This window comes from Halichoerus grypus, chromosome 10, assembly GCF_964656455.1.
Source record: "Halichoerus grypus chromosome 10, mHalGry1.hap1.1, whole genome shotgun sequence".
Classification (NCBI taxonomy): domain Eukaryota; kingdom Metazoa; phylum Chordata; class Mammalia; order Carnivora; family Phocidae; genus Halichoerus; species Halichoerus grypus.
The window spans coordinates 20753662-20770381 of NC_135721.1; the positions used below are offsets into that span (position 1 = coordinate 20753662).

General features: G+C 51.0%; 1 protein-coding gene across 5 annotated transcripts in view; it reads right to left on the reverse strand.

Annotated features, from left to right (window-relative positions):
- Positions 1–13250, reverse strand: part of OTOF (otoferlin) — a 92700-nt gene extending 79450 nt beyond the window's left edge. For all 5 annotated transcript variants that reach the window (XM_036090246.2, XM_036090244.2, XM_036090245.2 and 2 more), the window contains exon 1: positions 13085–13250. In XM_036090246.2, coding sequence (XP_035946139.1) covers positions 13085–13163 — 79 coding nt within the window. In that variant the 5' untranslated portion in view covers positions 13164–13250. The remainder of the gene's footprint in view (positions 1–13084) is intronic.
- Between the last annotated feature and the right edge of the window lie 3470 nt (positions 13251–16720).

A 16720-nucleotide genomic window follows, 5' to 3' on the forward strand; every position in this document is an offset into this window, starting at 1 on the left:
TGCATCTCAGATAATGAGGAAGAAGCTATAAAGCAGAAGCTATATACACAGAAAATAGATGTGAAGGAGACAGATGGGAAGCAGACTCTTTAGCACTAGCCAGGGACAAAACAAAACAGAAAAACCAGAAAGAAAAATCTCATCCACAAACCCCAGGGCAGCCAGGGGAGGACAGGGAAGCACGAGAGATGGTGCCTGAGCTGCTTATAATTTTCCCCACAGGTAACACACAATATAAATTGGGAATCAGGTGAGCATATGTGTGCACTGGGGTTTCCCCCAGGACCTGCCGCTCTGAATCATCAAAGGCCTCTTCATCTTCGCAGATGGTAATGAACCTGGATATGGTTGTGTTCAAGGGTTTCCCAGAGTGAAAAACAAGCAGCCCATCCAGGGTGGAGGCAGGGAGGGACTGTCCGACATGGTGCAGGAAGCCACAGAGGCTCAAACCCGTCCCCACTTGCGGATTTCTTACAGCCTTGTTAGAGAGGACATAAAATACAGTGAAAGCAGAATTTATACATCGGGGCTCTGTTCCGAAGTGCAGTAAAACCTCACTGCCTCAGGCTCTGGGGATTTAAATGTGGTGAATATTGTCAAAAGGATGAGCTAAATTTTACCTCTAGATATTAAAAAAAAAAAAAGATTTGCTAAACCAAATCAGATCAATTGTACAGAAGCAGAATGTCCCTAAGCATTTTTGAAAAGCCGAATTTTAGGTGGATTTGTACAAACAGTGGCGGGGATCATTCTGGTGGTCCTTTGTATTCCTTAGGACTGAGCCAGGGGACCTCTGGCATCCCTTCCAAGTTATCAATGAGGATTCCTAACCTCGTCTCTCCTTTCAAGTTCATTTCCACTTACCATCTCCACTCAATACCGGTCATGTTGACATTTCAACTCCATTTTAAATGGCTTTCAGACAAAACCATTTAAAATCCCAATATCCAATCACCTTTCTTGCCACGGAGAAGATTGAGAATGAGGCTCGAGAGGAAGAAAATAGCCTGTTCCTTGCAGCGGGGAGGCTTTGTGGATAGAGTGAGCAGGAGATCAGATGGGGAAAATTGAACAGCACCCCCTTCCTTTGGAGGCAGCTACTTGTAGGAGAGCCGAGCTGTTGGGTTTGGAATAAACTCCTCCCTGAGTCAATAAATGAAGTTTGGATAGCACTCTGAGCTCACAACTCTAAGAAGTGCCATGACATTTGATACACCCAGATTGAGGGACTCAAGAGTCCAAAGTTTCATAGAAGTATCTGGTATGTCATTTGCCATTTAAAATATCCCTCCTGCAGCTACCCTCCTAGATGAAGGTGAGCTCAATTCTTGCCTCATTTGCAGGATGGAGTGCTAGTCTTTCACGTGATGTGACTTAAGGGTACAAAGTGCCCCGTCTGCCCCAAACAGCTCCCTCTTCCAGACAGTTGACCTTGTTAGAGCCAGACCTTGAGAAAAGGCAGGTATGTAGGGATTGGGTTGTTAGCTGGTGTGCATCCATTCACTCCCACATGCAAGGGGGTCTTCTGCTCCTGCTGTGTCGCACGGCCATTCGGCCCTGGAGGAGGGGAAGGGGGTTATACAAAGACATTTTGTCGTGGGATGCTGACTGAAGACGCTTATTACAATCCAGAACGGGGACAGGTCAGACATGTAAAAGGTTACTATACAAGGCAAAATTTGATCATTGGCATGCAACAGAGTGTGAATAAAATGAGCACACAGGACAAGGAGAAATGACCTCAGCTTAGCAGATCAAGGAAGACACGGTAGAGGCATGGGCATTGACCCTGGGGAGATGGAGAGAGGGACATCCAGGTAGAGAGGACAGTGTGAGCAAGTGTTTGTGAGTGTGAGCAGAAAATGGAGCCTTGAAGGAGCAGGGCACAGGACAGGCGAGTTTTGATGACCAAGGGGGAAATGAAAAAGGTCTCCCCTCAGGGAGCAGCCCACTGAAGGAAGACCCGAGAGGGGGGTCCTGGGTCCTAGGTTCCTGAGAGGACACAGGGTGGGGCGCTGGGCCATCTAAAGGAGAAGGGGAATGTCCTGAGGACATTCGGGGAAATCATGCCGTGTACCAGTGTCTGGAGCTGGCTTCCATCCCTCGGAGTCTCAGAGCCAACATCTCTAAACCGGGGGCAATTATCCTGGTCCAGCCTACATCCTGGAACTGGAAACTGAAACTGAGTAAAGTGTCAAGTCCCTTACAGGTACAAGGGGCCACAGAAGAGTGTGGTGAGGCTCTTGGACCACACTGCCTTAGTTCAAACCCCCGCTCTGCCACTCGCTAACCATGTGCCCTTGAAGAAGTTAACCTCTCTTTGTTAGTGTCCTCATCCATAAAATGGAGCAAAGGGTAGTGCTTGTACACCTGGGACATAGTTCATCGCCCCATTTAAAAATGGTTATTATTCCATTAAAGGGTCCTGTTCTTGCTTTTGACATTTAAGTTATGTCTCAAATATAAAAATGGTCTTCTCTACTGTGAATCACATTGTGTTAGCTTATTTTTAGTAGTATATAATCAGAAACAATTTTCTTCCTCATCTACATATTTCTCAAGTTTTAGGTATTTTAGGTGTGATTAGCTCTTTTTTTAACGAGGTAAAATTTACATTCACAGATGTAATAACTGAGCATACCTGTGTAATCATCATATAATCGGGATTTAGGACATCTCCATTTTCTTAAGATGGTCTCTCACCCCTCACTTTCCAATCAGTCTCTACCTCTTATAAGTAACCACTGCTCTGATTTCTATCACCAAATGTTAGTTTTGCCTGTTTTATACTTTATATAAATGGCGTTATACAGAATGTACTTCTTTGTGTCTGGCTTCTTTTGGTCAATGTAATATTTATGTAATTCATCCATGTTGTTACATATATCAGTAATTCATTTATTTTTATTATTGAGTAATAGTCTGTGTATAAATATTCTTTGTTTCAGGATTAAGTATGATGTTAGCCAGATGTTTTTTGTAGTTGTCCTTTATCAAATTGAGGAAGCTCCCCCCTCATTCTGGTTTGCTGAGTGTTTTTATCATGAATAGGTGTTGGATTTTGTCAAAAGCTTTTCTGTATCTGTTGGTGGTTTTTCTCTTGTATTGTGTTAATATGGTGAAATACTCTGATTAATTTTCTAATTTTAAACTAACCTTGCATTCCTGGGATAAAATTTACTTCTCATGATGTGTTATCCCTTTCATGGATTGTAACTCAATTGACTAATATTTTGTTAAGGATTTTTACATCTTTGTTCATGAGGGATATTGGGCTCTAATATTCTTTTTGTGTAAGGTCTTTATCAGGGTTTGGTATCGTAAAATGAGTTACAAAACGTTCTTTCTTTTCTATTTCTAAAAGTTTGTGTGAGATTAATATTATTTCTTCCTTAAATATTTTCTAGGATTCACCAGTGAAGCTATGGAGACCTAAAGTTTTCTTGATGGGAAAGCAGTTTACCATCATTATCATCATCATTTTTATTTTGAATTTCATTTCTTTAATAGATCCTGGACTCTTTAGCTTTTCCATTTCTTTTTGTATCAGTTTGGTAAAGTGTTTTTCAAGGGATTTGTCCATTTCATCTGATTTGTAGAAACTTATTGAGATACAGTTATTCATGATATTTTCTTTTTAATGAAATGATATCCCTTTTTTCATTCTGATATTGGTAATTTGTATTTTCTTGCTTTTTTTTTTCCTTGGTCATTCTTGTTACAGTTTACCTATTTTATTAATTTTTTTGAAAGAGTCAACTTTCAGCTTTGTTGGCTTTCTCATTTCCTTTTTTATTCTCTTGGTTTTAATATTTTTTGGTTGTATTTATTTCTATTTATTGCAATATAATTCGCAAACCATGTAATTTACCCACTTAAAGTGTACAATTCAGTGATTTCGGTACATTTACAAGGTTGTGCAACCTTTACCACTATCTAATTCCAGAATATGGTGTCACCCCAAAATAAAGCCCACACCCATTAGCAGTTATTCCCCATTGCCCCAGTCCCTGGCAACAACTTATCTACTTTCTATCTCTATGGGTTTGTCTATTCGGGGCATTTCATATAAAAGGATTCATATGATACATGGTCTTTTGTGTCTGGCTTACTTCAATTAGCCAGACGTTTTTAAGACTTGGGTTTAATTTGATCTTCTTTTAGGAGCTTCTTAAGGCAGAAACCAGATCATTGATTTTAGACTTTTTTCTTTCCTGCCATAGGTATTTAAAACTATAAATATTGTCATGTTGTATTTTCATTATCATTCAGCTAGACATGTTTTATAATTTCTCTTTTGTTTAATTCTCTGATCATAGGTTATTCAGAAGGGTATTGTCTAATTTCCAAATATTTGGAGCTTTTTAAGATCTCTTACTGTTATTAATTTCTAAGTGAATTCCAGTGGGGTCAGAGAACATACTTTGCAGGATGTCAGTCATTTGAAATATATTGCGACTTGTTTAATCACTGAGCATATGGTCTATCTTGATGAATAGTCCATGTGCATTTGAGAAGAATGTGTATCTTTCAGTTTGGGGTGAAATGTCCTAGGAATGCCAATTAGGTCAAGGCGGTTGATGGTGTTGTCAAATGTTCTATATCCCTGATGATTTTCATGTCTAGTTGTTTGTAATTATCTCCTGTAATAACACTTTCCCCTCATGATATCCCTTAAATAATACGCTCTCTGAAAATCACCAGCGACTCAGAAAGCCAGACTTGGGTTATGCAGAGTCCCTGGGCCCCCCATAAGGGAAGGTTGCCCCTTCTCTTTCCCCCATTTCTCAACTAGATGGAGGCTCCATCTACTTCAAACACTTTATTTTCCACAAATCTCATTCAAATACAATTTCCACCTTCACTCATTTATCTCTCCTTTTCTCGTCCTGTTAATACCCAGGTACACACAGTAGAAACTCAGGCTTATGTCAGAGATTCATCAGCAAGGCAGGGGACAGGGCAGGGATTATAAACCCCATCTCTCTGGCTCAGCTTAAACCTATATTTCCTCAAACTCTGACTTTGCTATGTAACTAACTGATGGCCTCCGTTCCTATTTTTCAGACCCAGGCACTGAGGCAGAGAGAGCATGGGATTTCCCCTCGAGCCAAGACAGCGCCAGCCACATAGTCAGCAACCGCCAGGTGTTAGGTTCCCTCATTATTGTGACAGAGTAGAGGAGCCTGTGGTCCTAGTGATCCACAAGCTGTACAGAGTCCCTGCTCTATGCCAGGCACTGGGCATATAATAAGGCCTGGTGGGAAGGTGACCTTTTTACATTCTTAAATGGGGTAAAAATATTGTTCAAGTATTTATAATATAGCCCTGATTTTATCTTAAACCTTGGCTTGGAGAAAAAAAAAAAAAAAGCCAGTGAGTGGAAACTGACTTTCAACTAAGCTACTGAGCCCTTCTGCTTTGAAAAAAAAAAGTCAAAACACTGTTGAGCCACCGTCTCGAGGGTGGATCAGTCTAGGCAGGAAGTAGACAAGGGCTGAGGGTAAAAATGATCACATGATATTCTCTGTCTCGGGAGACCCTTCTGGAACTGTCGCTGCGAGGAGCAGTGGCTGCCTGGCGCTGCCGGGATGGGGCCTCCAGAGTGGCCCCTCCACTAACTGCAACTGTTCCCGCAGCACCTGCGGGCCCTGCTCCTTCAGGCGTCACCCCTACCTCACGGCTGCTCTGTGCCAGGCACTGTGGGGGCCCTGCTGCCCGCCCCGGAGTGTGGCTCCAGGTGTTTTTGCCCCATCATCTCATGGCTGGCAGAATTCGGGGTCTCAGTAGGAATCCCAAGGAGGATCAAGTAAGGCTCAGCCCACCAGCCCCCCAACCCCTGAGTCCACGGAGTCCCTGGGAGTCACAATCTGCTCTGTTCTTATCTCTCTAGAAGTCTGCAGCAGGTGCCTGGGATGCAGAGCATAATTCTTATATTTACATAGCACTTTACAGTGTGTAGAGCTGTTAACATATATCACCTTTTTCACTTGACCCCAAAGCAGCCCTGTAAGGACTCAGGCATATCTCACCTTCTCCTAGACCTTCACGTAGCCCCTGGACTCCCGAACCACTGGGCTCCAACCACCCTTCTAGGCATTCACGGTACCAAGCCAGATCTTTGGCATCCTGGAGGGCATTTTCACTAGAATGACTGACAGGCAAGTCTGTCCTTTCTGTGCCCCCACCCCCAAAACCTGCTCTTGCTCGCATGCTCCCCTCCTCCACCAGTGGCCTCACCACCCATCCAGGAACCCAAGTATGAAATCCAGAGGCACCCTCGTCCTGCCCTCTTGCTCACTACCAACTCCAGAATTCACTACCCCCTCTCTGAACCGACATCATCCCTTTTCTCCAAACCCACAGCCTCCCCATTAAGACACAGCTTCCTCCCTGGGCTCCTGGTCTGGAGTCCTGACATCCCGAGAGTCCTTTCCAAAACCAGATGTCCCTTTCCCATTCTCCTACTAAAAGCATCGTCAACTCCTAATCACTTACAAAGCCTAAGTTCCAAACCCTCCGTGTTTGGGCCCTGCCTCCCCTCCAGGCCACTCCCACCCCATCCCCAGCAAGCACTCCCAGCTCCCTAAACCCTTGATGCGGCGCCTCACAATCACATCTGTACTGATATTAGCCCTTCTGCCTGGAATGGGGCCTTTCGTAGGTTTTGTCCCAGCTAAGAAGAGCCAGCTTAAATATCAGCCCATCGCCCGTGCCCCCGCAGGAAAATCTCGTCCCTGCCCCGTGCGCAGCCCAGCTTCATCTCCGTGGCTCCAGGGCGGCTGACTTCGGGCCCCACCAGCACTGCTGTCGCTCCCACCTCCCTCCTCATGGGATCTTCTGCCATCTTGTCCTAACGAACCCCGACGAGGCCACTCAGGGCAGCTTCCGGAACTCCTGGTCTGTGTGGGCTTCCCTTTTGCCTCATGCTGCCCTGCCCTGTACCTCCCTTTCCAGAATATTCATCATGCTGCTCATGGTGACTGGTGCAATGTCTGGCTTCCCCTTAAGACCATGTCTTTTTAACTTATTGCTGTCACGCCCATGTCTAAAATAACACTTGGCACAGAACTGGTCCTCACCGAATACTATTATCCAGATGAATGAAAAAGGAGTGAATGAATGATAAGATGCTGGATTTACAAAGCACATGAAAATGTAGCTTTTAATGACCCAGAAAAAAATTATGACATCAATGAGACAATTAGAAATTTGATCACTGACTGAATATTTGATAGTAGGAAGGAGTTAATTTCTAGGAGGGATGTAATATGTGGGTTTTTAAAAAATGGAGTCTTTGTCTTTCATAGCTATGTACTGAATATATTCAGATGAAATGGTGTGGCGCTCGGGCTTTGCTTCCAAATAATTTGGGGTCTGGGGGTAGGAGGGGAACAAATGGGACAGAATTGGCCAGGAGTTGACAGGTGTGAAGACTGCACTGGGAGAGCTTGGGGGCCAAGGCACTACTTTCCCAACTCTTGTATGTACTTGAGACTTTCCATCATAAAAAGCTGATAATAAAAAAGGGATCGGGCCCAGCCATGGGTGTAGGTGGGAAAGCTGTAGCTTTTATGTTATGAGTAAAGGTGGGTAAGATAACCAAGGAAGGCATCGCAATTCAGGGGAATTATTTGCAAGTCTATTCTTGAGCACATTTCCAGCAGTATTTTTGCTGAGGGCCTTTGTAAGAAGACAATTTTATGGTCATTTCCATATCATGAAAACACACTCATCAAAGCAGGAGAAGCCTGGGGCATTTTCAGCGCATTCTGCCTACTCTGCGAGGTCCGCATCGGCTTGCTCTGGGTGGGAGGGGGGGCATTTACCACCTGGGACTTTGGACAGAGAAGATCTGTCCCCACCCTCACCCCCAGGTGGTGAGGGGCCTGTGTGTGCTGGGTACAGTGGGGGATGTGGGAGGCACAGCACAAGCACAGAGCTGGGTCCACAGCCAGTGTGGGTTGTAGAGGCTGTCCTAAGGGTCCCCTCCATTTGTCCCCTTCCGTGGGGGCAATGCTCACCCCCTTGTGGGGGGACGACACCTAGCCCACAAGCTCTCAGAGAGGAGGTGTGGTGCAGGGCCAGAGTGCACATACAGGCCCAGGCATCCTGGAAGGATCCCGGGACTGAGAGGACTGAGGTACTCTGCCTCCTTCACCAGGGATGGCAGAGAAGTCTCCAGATAGTTCTATTTCCCATCAAGAGGGAGAGCTCCTCCATTTTAATGGGGAAAAGAAATCTAATTTGGAATCCGGGTAGTCTCCATAGCCATGAGTGGGGTCATCTTGTCCCCCATGCCCAGGCCAGGGCCCTCCCGCCTCCCAGCATGCCGTCACTCATCTGGCCCCATGGATCCTGGCTCCTCTCCCTCCCCTCTCTTCCCTGCAGCCTCTGCTCCAGCCAAACCGGGGGCCTCCCAGTCAGTGCACTTAACTGGGATTTCCCTCCTCTGGCCTCTGGTCCCATCAGTCCCTCACCCAGAATGGCCTCGCCTCCCGAAACAACCCTCCCTCACCCCTCCTTCTGCATCTCCACACGTGTAAGAAGGAAGCTGCCATCCCCTGAACAGGCTGCAGTTTACGGCCCACCCCAGGGCACACCTTGGCCCTCCTGAGTCGGACGACATTTCCCCATTATGTCCGCACACACCTCTGCTCCCCTATCCGATTATGAGACCCTGGTTTGCCTAGGAAGCCCCACCCATGCAGTCATGCTCAGAAAGACCGTGTTCTACGAAGGGCTTGGGCCACACGCGGCCCTTCTTGCTTCTGACCTGGGGGCCAGAGCTGGACTCCCCGTTGTTTGCTAGAGGATGAGGTCAGCCTTCCTCTGGGGCCCCAGAAGACCCTCTGGGCTGGGAGGTCGATGGAGGGTTCTTGTCGTGGCTTCTGAGGCTTCTTCCAGCCCTGGATCCCCCTTGGATGGAAAGCTGGGGGTGGGGGCCTTACATTTGGGGACACTGACCCAAAGAATGGCAGTGCCACAGTGGAGGATTTAAAATCCACTGATGAGTGAATACCTCCAAGACAGGAGCTGTGTCATGTTCATTTTGATGACAGGGCCCAGGGCTCAACATGGGGCTCAGTTAGGATCCCTGTCTTGAAGGTGCTGAGACATGAGTGCAGCATACAGAACTGGGGCAGTTTCTAAAATACCAAGTGCCCCAGCTGAGCTGTGACAGGAGTATGCACATGGTACAGCCAGGGAGGGGAAGGCTTCACAGAGGAGGGGACATATGAGGTGTGCCTTGAGGGATGGACAGAATTGATGGGAGTTCTCAAGATGGAGCGTGGGGGTTGTTCCAGGCAAAAGAAATAAGTGTCTCAAGGTCTGGAGATATATAGGGCTTGTATCTTTGGGGAGTGGCAGGAAATTCAGGATTATGGGAATGCAGTGGGGTGGGCTGGGGAGAGGAGGAGGGAGAAGTCTTTGATAAAACAGACCTTTATCACCGGTTCAATCACCAGTTCAGGGGAATTACTTGGAGATCAGACCCAGCCCCCAGACATCGCCCAACTCGCACATCCAATCCCCAAACCCGGTATCTTGGCAAGAAATCTTGGGGATGGGGAGTACGGGGAGATCACGGGACCAGCCCCAGAGAGTCTGTCGCTACTTCGTGGACAGCCCAGGTTCTCCCCAGGTTTGGGTGGGCTGAGCACTGGACAGAGCTTGGCCTAGAGGAACTTAGAGGCCCATCCACCCTGTGTTCCCTGGTTCTGATTGGTGCTGCGAACAATGTTAGCAATTGAAAAAGGACAGACACTAGGAGAATACTGCTTCTCTTTGAGTAGTGACCTGCCATCAAGAGGCAGCCCACTCCTGATTCTGGCTGCAGGCCTCTGAGTTAAATGGGGACCACGGTCTCATCTTGTTCGTGCGAAGCCGAGGCTCTGGGGCTCTGGGGTCTGCGTGCGTGACTCGGACTGGGGGCCAGGCCTTGTGGCGTCTCCTGTGTGACCCAATGGACTGTAACTCCTGCAGGCCCCCCAGGGTCCTAGGCCTGTCCACAAATACCAGCACGTTCAGTGAGTGATGAATAAGGGCAGGATTAGGTTCAGAGTGGCCTTTGGGTAAGAGCTATGAGCTGGAGGTGGAGCTGGGCGGTGAGCGTGATGTGAGCCCGAGTGTGGGGTGGCCGGCCGACCCGTGGCAGGAAGAGAGGGGTGGCCAGGGACACAGCTGGTGAGTGCCCAGCCCACATGGGAACAGGGGTCTCAGGGGTCTCAAGGCCTAGTAGGTTCCTGAGGAACATCTTAGCCGGGGGGTCCCTACAGAGCAGAGGACAGGCCCGAGTTGCTTGCTCTTGGCACAGGTCAGGAAGCCCTCAGAGGTGCTTCTCCTCTCCCCTTCGGAGAGGGAGAGAAGATGGCTTCCCCTCTCTCCTTGGGCTGGAGAGAAGATGGCTCGGGAGCCAGCAGCTGCCCCCAAGGAGCACTGGAGTGGGGGCCTCACAGACATATCAGTCATCTGAATGCCCTTCCCTCGAACTCCTCCAACATCTATTGTTTCACTGAAGCAAGCCGGTGAGGCAGATGTTATCCACATGCCCATTTTAAAGATGAGGACTAGAGAGGCGAAGTGAGAGGCAGAACCCAGTAGGACCCAGGGCTTCCGACTCCTTATCTAGAACTTTTTCCGACACAGCCCCTAAGTGTCCTGGGTGGCACCGCACAGAAGGTCAAGCTATGTTTCAGCCAGCTCATCCTGTCTGCTGGGCCACGGCCAACAGACCCAACCCGCTAGGGCTCCCTCACCCAATCTGTCGCTGAGCGTCACTCACGGGATTCGGGGAACTCGGGGCCATCCTCTCCCTCTGACTATTCACCAGTTTCTCATGTCCCCCCCCCCCCCCCCCCGCAGCTGTTTGCTTGGACACGAGCGGTGTACGCCGTGAGGTGCTGTGGCACATTCAGAGGGTCGGTTCCTCTGAATCGTTGTTAATATTGGTCTTTTGGGGGTGTCTGGTTGTCAGCTGCTGGCTGCAGCAGACAAATGGGGGAGGCATCTCTGCTCCGGTTGTTATAAAGGATGCTTTCTGGAAATCTGCTTGCCCCCGGCCTATTCCTGCTGCCCAGCGCCTTCCCCAGAGCTCTCTCTGTGGCCACCTGCTGCAGGTACACAGCTTGGAAGTGGATCCCTCCCCTCGGTCCAGAGGGCCCAGCGTGCAAAGAGGCAAATTCCTGTGTGTTCCGTTGAGGCTGGAGGGCTGGCCCCAGGGCTCAAAGAGAAAGGGGGGCATCAGATAGACAGCATGCTCACCCCCCGTTGACCAGGAAGAGGTAAAGGGGCTTGCAGGATTGAGCACCAGGGCTGGGGGTGAGGTTCTGTGCCTCAGCCCCTCCACCAACGCACACGGATCTCTTTGCAACAGGGCCTTGGTGTCCCTGCCCGCAAATGTGCCTGGTTTCTGCAGCGGGGGCTGTCCTGTCGTGGCGGCAACAGCATAGCACCCTGTAGCTAAACAGCCGGGCGCTGTGCTGTCTGTGGAACACAGGGACACGTTTCACAGATGAAAGCACACACTTGCTTTTTCTAAAGCCAGCAGGTGGCCCACAGAGATCCAGGGTGCTGCGGACAAAGCCGTCCTCGGGCTGGTGTGGGAAGCAACAGGCAGTAGTCTGCCCACCCTTTCCTCCCCCACCTGCCAGCAGGGGCACTGTGATCCCCTGCACCCCTGCCGATTCTGTGCACAACCTGGGCCTCCGTCCAAATGCGGGGCGTCCAACTGCAGGGCGATGTGGGCACCAGGGCTGTGGCCCCTGCTCTCACCTCTCCCTCCTAACCTGGGCCTGGGCCCGATGCTCACTTTGCTCTCTAACCTGGTGGGCTTCTCTCAGCTCCTCCCCCACCCCCGCTTCCTCAATCCCTCTCTGGGAAGAAGGGCCATGTCTAGTGAGGCGTGCCCTGGCCTTTGGTGAAAGGCCACCAGAGATGCCCCTGGCCCGGAGGGCTGGGCTGTGGCCAGGCAGAGGCAGAGGTGGGTGGGCAGTAAGCACAGGAAAGCCTGGCCTCATTTTTTTCTACTTAAAACCCGCAGGGGCTGCCCACTGTCCTTGGGGTAAAGACAGCCTTGGCTCCTTGGTTCTGCCTGTCTCTCCCGCCTCAGCTTCTGTACTCACTCTGGGCTCCAGCCTCATGGATCCTCTCTCTATTCCCTGTTCCGCATTCCAGTTCCTCTCCCAGCCTTGAGCATCCTGTCCCCTGCACCAGCTCTGCCCTCACCTCCTCACCTTGCTCCCTCCTGCTAGTCCCTTGGGTTTCAGCTGAGGAGCTACCTCCCCCAGGAAGCCTTCCCTGACCATCCTGCCCCAGCCCGAGTTGGGTGCTGCTTCTGTGGCTTGCATACTGCCCTTGTCCCCATCCTCATCGTATCGCGCACCTGTCCTACTTGTCTGCCCACTGATCCTTCTGTCCCACTGGAGGTGGGCTCCTCAAGGACAGAACCTGGGTCATGCTCAGCCCCCAGCCTTGGCACATAGATCAGAGTAAATGGCTGCTGGATGCACAAGTGGGGAGGAGGATAGGAAAAGAATTGACAGAGGGGAGGCCAGTGGAGCTCGCAGGATCCCTGCCCACCAGTAGATCTGCAAGAAGCCAATAGTATTCTCAACCAGAGAGCCCCTGGCTGCCTGGTTTCTGGGGAGCCATGCTGCGGCTCCCAGTCTGCAGAGCCCACCCCCACCCTGTGCCCAAGGAAATCTTGTGGAGGGAGACACAGAGGAGGAGTGGGCCTACAGAGGCTCTGCGGGGCTAGGCCTCTTCGCCCTGGTCCCCCTGAGCTCGGAGATGGGGTCCTCACTTCTACCTCCCCAGGACCCCATGCAGGCAGAGGACTCTGCACCCTACCAGGCACATGGCACGTTGGCCAGTGCAGAGAGGGACGGACCCAGATGCAGAACACGGGGGACCCTGAGTGACAGGAAATCACAAGTGGCCAGTCAGGCCAGGGGCAGACGGCTGCCCATGAAAAGCCTCATCGCCCCAACCCTGCTAGAACTTTTCCCATTCAGCCTCCCTTGCCCTGCCTCATCCCCATCAGCCCAGAGCTGGGGTCCCTCTGAGACAGGGGCTTCCCTACCTCGGAAAGTCACTTTGGCGATCCTGTCGCCCCTGCCCCGCAGCTCCGAGACCGTCTTGAGGTGGACAAGCAGAGCCATGCTGGTGTGTAGAGTCTGGACACTGCCGGCCGGGCGGGAGCAGCCGGGAAGGAGTGAGCCCCGCGGAGCTCGGAGCTCGGCTGCACGCACACGCCTCCCTCCTCGCCGCGCCGCTGCCTCCGCCCCCCGCGCCCCCTCCGATGCTGCCCACAGAGACCCAGGCAACCGAGCCAGCCGAGCTGCTCCTTCCCGCGATTCACAGAGCCTCGCAGCCCTGCCAGCCCCCGCCCCTCCAAGTTGTCAGCCCAGCGTGTGTGGATCTGTGTGTGTGTGTGTTGTGCACTCTGCCTGCAGCCTGGGCGTGCAGGCTCAGAGTCGGAATTCATTATTCAGCAGCCGCCTGCTCCCAGATAAAGCCCTGCCTGGCTTCTCCGGGCCCCTGGAGCAGACGCTCCTGCCCACCTCTCCACGGGGCTCCTCCACCACGAGTGGGCAGCGGGGCACGGGCACGTGTGTGGAAGGGGGGCGCGTGGGGCAAGGAGCTTCACCATCTGTGCACACAGGAGGCTGGGCTGATGCACTGGTGTTTTGAGGTGATTCACGCCCCCAGTCAAGGTGGCCACTGGGGCTGCTGGTGTCCACGAGGCTCAGGGAACCTGGATGGGCCAGGCCTGGCTGGGTCCCACTGTGCCACTCAGGAATCTCAACCCGGGCCCCCCCAGCTGGAAAATCGGCGTCCACCAGACAACACAAAGGCTGTGCCTGGTAGCTGCTGTCAGAAATGGGAGCCCTGAGAAAAAGGGGATGTTACTTCCTCCACCTGCTCTGGTGGACATCGTACCCCCAGGACGTGGGGTCCTGACCTCCTGCTTTGGGATCCCTGGATCTGGGAAGATGGGATGCTGCTTGAGGGGCGCTCAGAAGCCAGGCTAAGCATGATGGGAGATGGCCAACTGTGAAGGCCTCAGAGGCTAATGTTCTACTAAGGGCAATGCTTAAGGTCCAGGCAGCTAACCTCACCCCATCCTGGGGCCTGGGGATGGAGAAGGCTGGGCCAGCGAGGCTCAAGGGAGCTGAACTGTCAGGCCTTGCGTCCAATTAGCTGCTGGGGGTGGGGGGCGTGGGGAAGGGAGAGCTGGCAAAATTTCCAAGGACCAAAAAAGAACTTCCCTCTCCTCCAGCAACATACCCCAGGAGAGGCTTATAATGAAAGGGACCCCGGGGACCAGGGTTCCTGAACCTGGAGCCTCTGCAAGGCCATCTGCACCCTTCCTCTTGCTGTTTGCTCTGCAAGGAATGTTCTTACCCACCACCGCCTTCTCGCCTGGACTCAGCCCAACTGGTGCCCAATCCTGAAAGTGCCTCTGCACCCACACCTTCACCCAGGCTGGGTTGGGGTCCTCATCTGTGCTGCCCATGGGTCTCCCCATGGGGAGACCTTGGTGCCCTGATCTTTGCAGCCCCAGAGCCTCGGACAGACTCCTGGGTATGGTAGGATGCCCACTGAAGGTTAACAGGATAAGGGGTGAGCTTGGTGACCTATCTGGAACAGAGCCTAAAGGTTCAAAAAGGGAAGTATTAAATTTTCACAGCATGCTAACAAGAGGTTAGTCCTTTTGAATTCTACAGTCCAGTGACCTGCAGGATGTCACAGGAGCCTCCTTCTAGATAATTCTTTGCCACATTGCCTTCTTTTTTCTTTTTCTATTTATGTTCTATTTCCTTCTCTCCCTTTCCTTCCTCAATTGCTGCTCTCCTTTCTCACTTTTATCTAACCACAATGAAGCAAAGAGTATTTCAGTCTATTGTATTTATTGAATACAAATGAATATCCAAAAAAAATTTTAAAACCAGGTAAGTTTAATGTCTCTTTTTTAAAAAACAAATTAACTAGCATGTTCCATAAATGAGGTCATTAAGTGATCTTTATTTGTAAGGCTTAGTGGCACTTGATAGGAAAAAAAGATCCATCTCCTCCGTAGGCCTTCTCGTGGTTCTCTCCTGTAGGGGTGAATTTCAAGAGGCCTGTGCATCTTTAGGAAAAAGCCCATGAACTTTCCCTAAAGAAGGCATTGAGCTTGGCTGCACCTCAGTTTCTATATCGATAAAATGGCAGTAATTCCATCCTGCCAACACATAGCACCCTTTAGCTGAGCCAGCTGACCCTCGGAAACCTAAGCCAGATCTCACTTTTTAAATTTCCACTCTCCCTACTATTACCCATTTCTTTAACTCTTACTACAAAATTTATTCAACAAACATATACTAACTCCTGCTAGTACCAGGTGCTGGGGATTCAGGGGTCAATGTGATACGGTATTGGACCCCAAGCAGAAGACTCGCTGGAACACAGACAAACTGAACACAGGGTGCCGGGTTCACAGGTACCCTCAGCTGGGAAGTCATGATGGGGGAGAGAGTGGGCACTTGACCTTGGCCAGGGGAACATCTTCCTGGAGTACAGCACACCTGAACTGAGAGTTGTTCTTTTACAGCTTTTACAAATGTTTTTCTTATTATTGCTCATATTCTGCATGGGGCATTTAGAAATACACAGATCTGACTGCAGCTTGAAGGACTGGTGGAGAGTCCTTCTGCCTGGTCTGCAACCACTCATTCCCCCGTCAGATCCTTTTCCTCCCCCGGCCTCAGTTCTCCTGCTTCTTGCATCCCTTGGAAACTCGTGCCCCCCCCCCCCCCCGCCCTGCCCCAATCCCATTGTTATCTGTCCGCGAAAGCCTTTTGAGAATTCTGTTTGCAAAAGCATCCTGCAAGCTCATTAATGTCTATGGTCTTCATCAGCTGCCATTTACAGAGTCACCTGTGAAGATAACACTTCTCCTCCCACAGGATTGAATGAAACTGTGAAGGCCAAGGGTAAACGGCAGAGGGTTCTTACTGATACCAGGAGTGCTGCAAGGGAGCTGGGAGGCAGGTTTGGCTCCAAGTTGCAAAGAGCATGTCGCCTTGGAGCCTGTCACGGCTCTCTCGCACCCCAGTTAAAGACCAGGGCTGGGATGAGGGTCACTGGAAAAATGGGATGTGGGGGCAGCAGTTATAGGAGGGAAGCATTATTACAAGGAAACCTCACCGGGGCTTTGGGCAAGTTTGCTCTCTGGTGCAAACAAGCCAACCCTGTGGACTGAACTTCAGAACTGGCGACAGGTGTAAATCACACACCCAGATCTTTCCTCGATTTGCTTTTGGCCCCTTACTTATAAACCACTCGTGTGGAGTACTGCCGGGCAAGACGGGGTGAGAAGGAAGTTCCCAGGGAGAGACGAGAGAGTAATGAAGACAATTCCCCTTGAGGAACTGGGGTGCGCGGGCAGACTCGGGGAGCGCTGGCTCCTGGGGTCCCTGCGGCCACTCGGGCTCCTGGAGCAGAGCGGCGATGAGGCTGCCGCTTCCTGCTCGGCCTCCGAAGCGCGGGCGCCCCAGGCCGGGTCCGCCAGCCCCGCAGCGGACAGAAGCGCACTCAGGGCGCACCCCCGGCCGGGCCTCTCCAGCGAGTTCCCACCTTCATCCCGCATCTGCGCGTCGGCACACGCGGGCCGCCGGTGAAGCACAGAGATGAGCCCAGGCCTGGCGCTTGGGTGGGAGCGGCGATTGGCGGG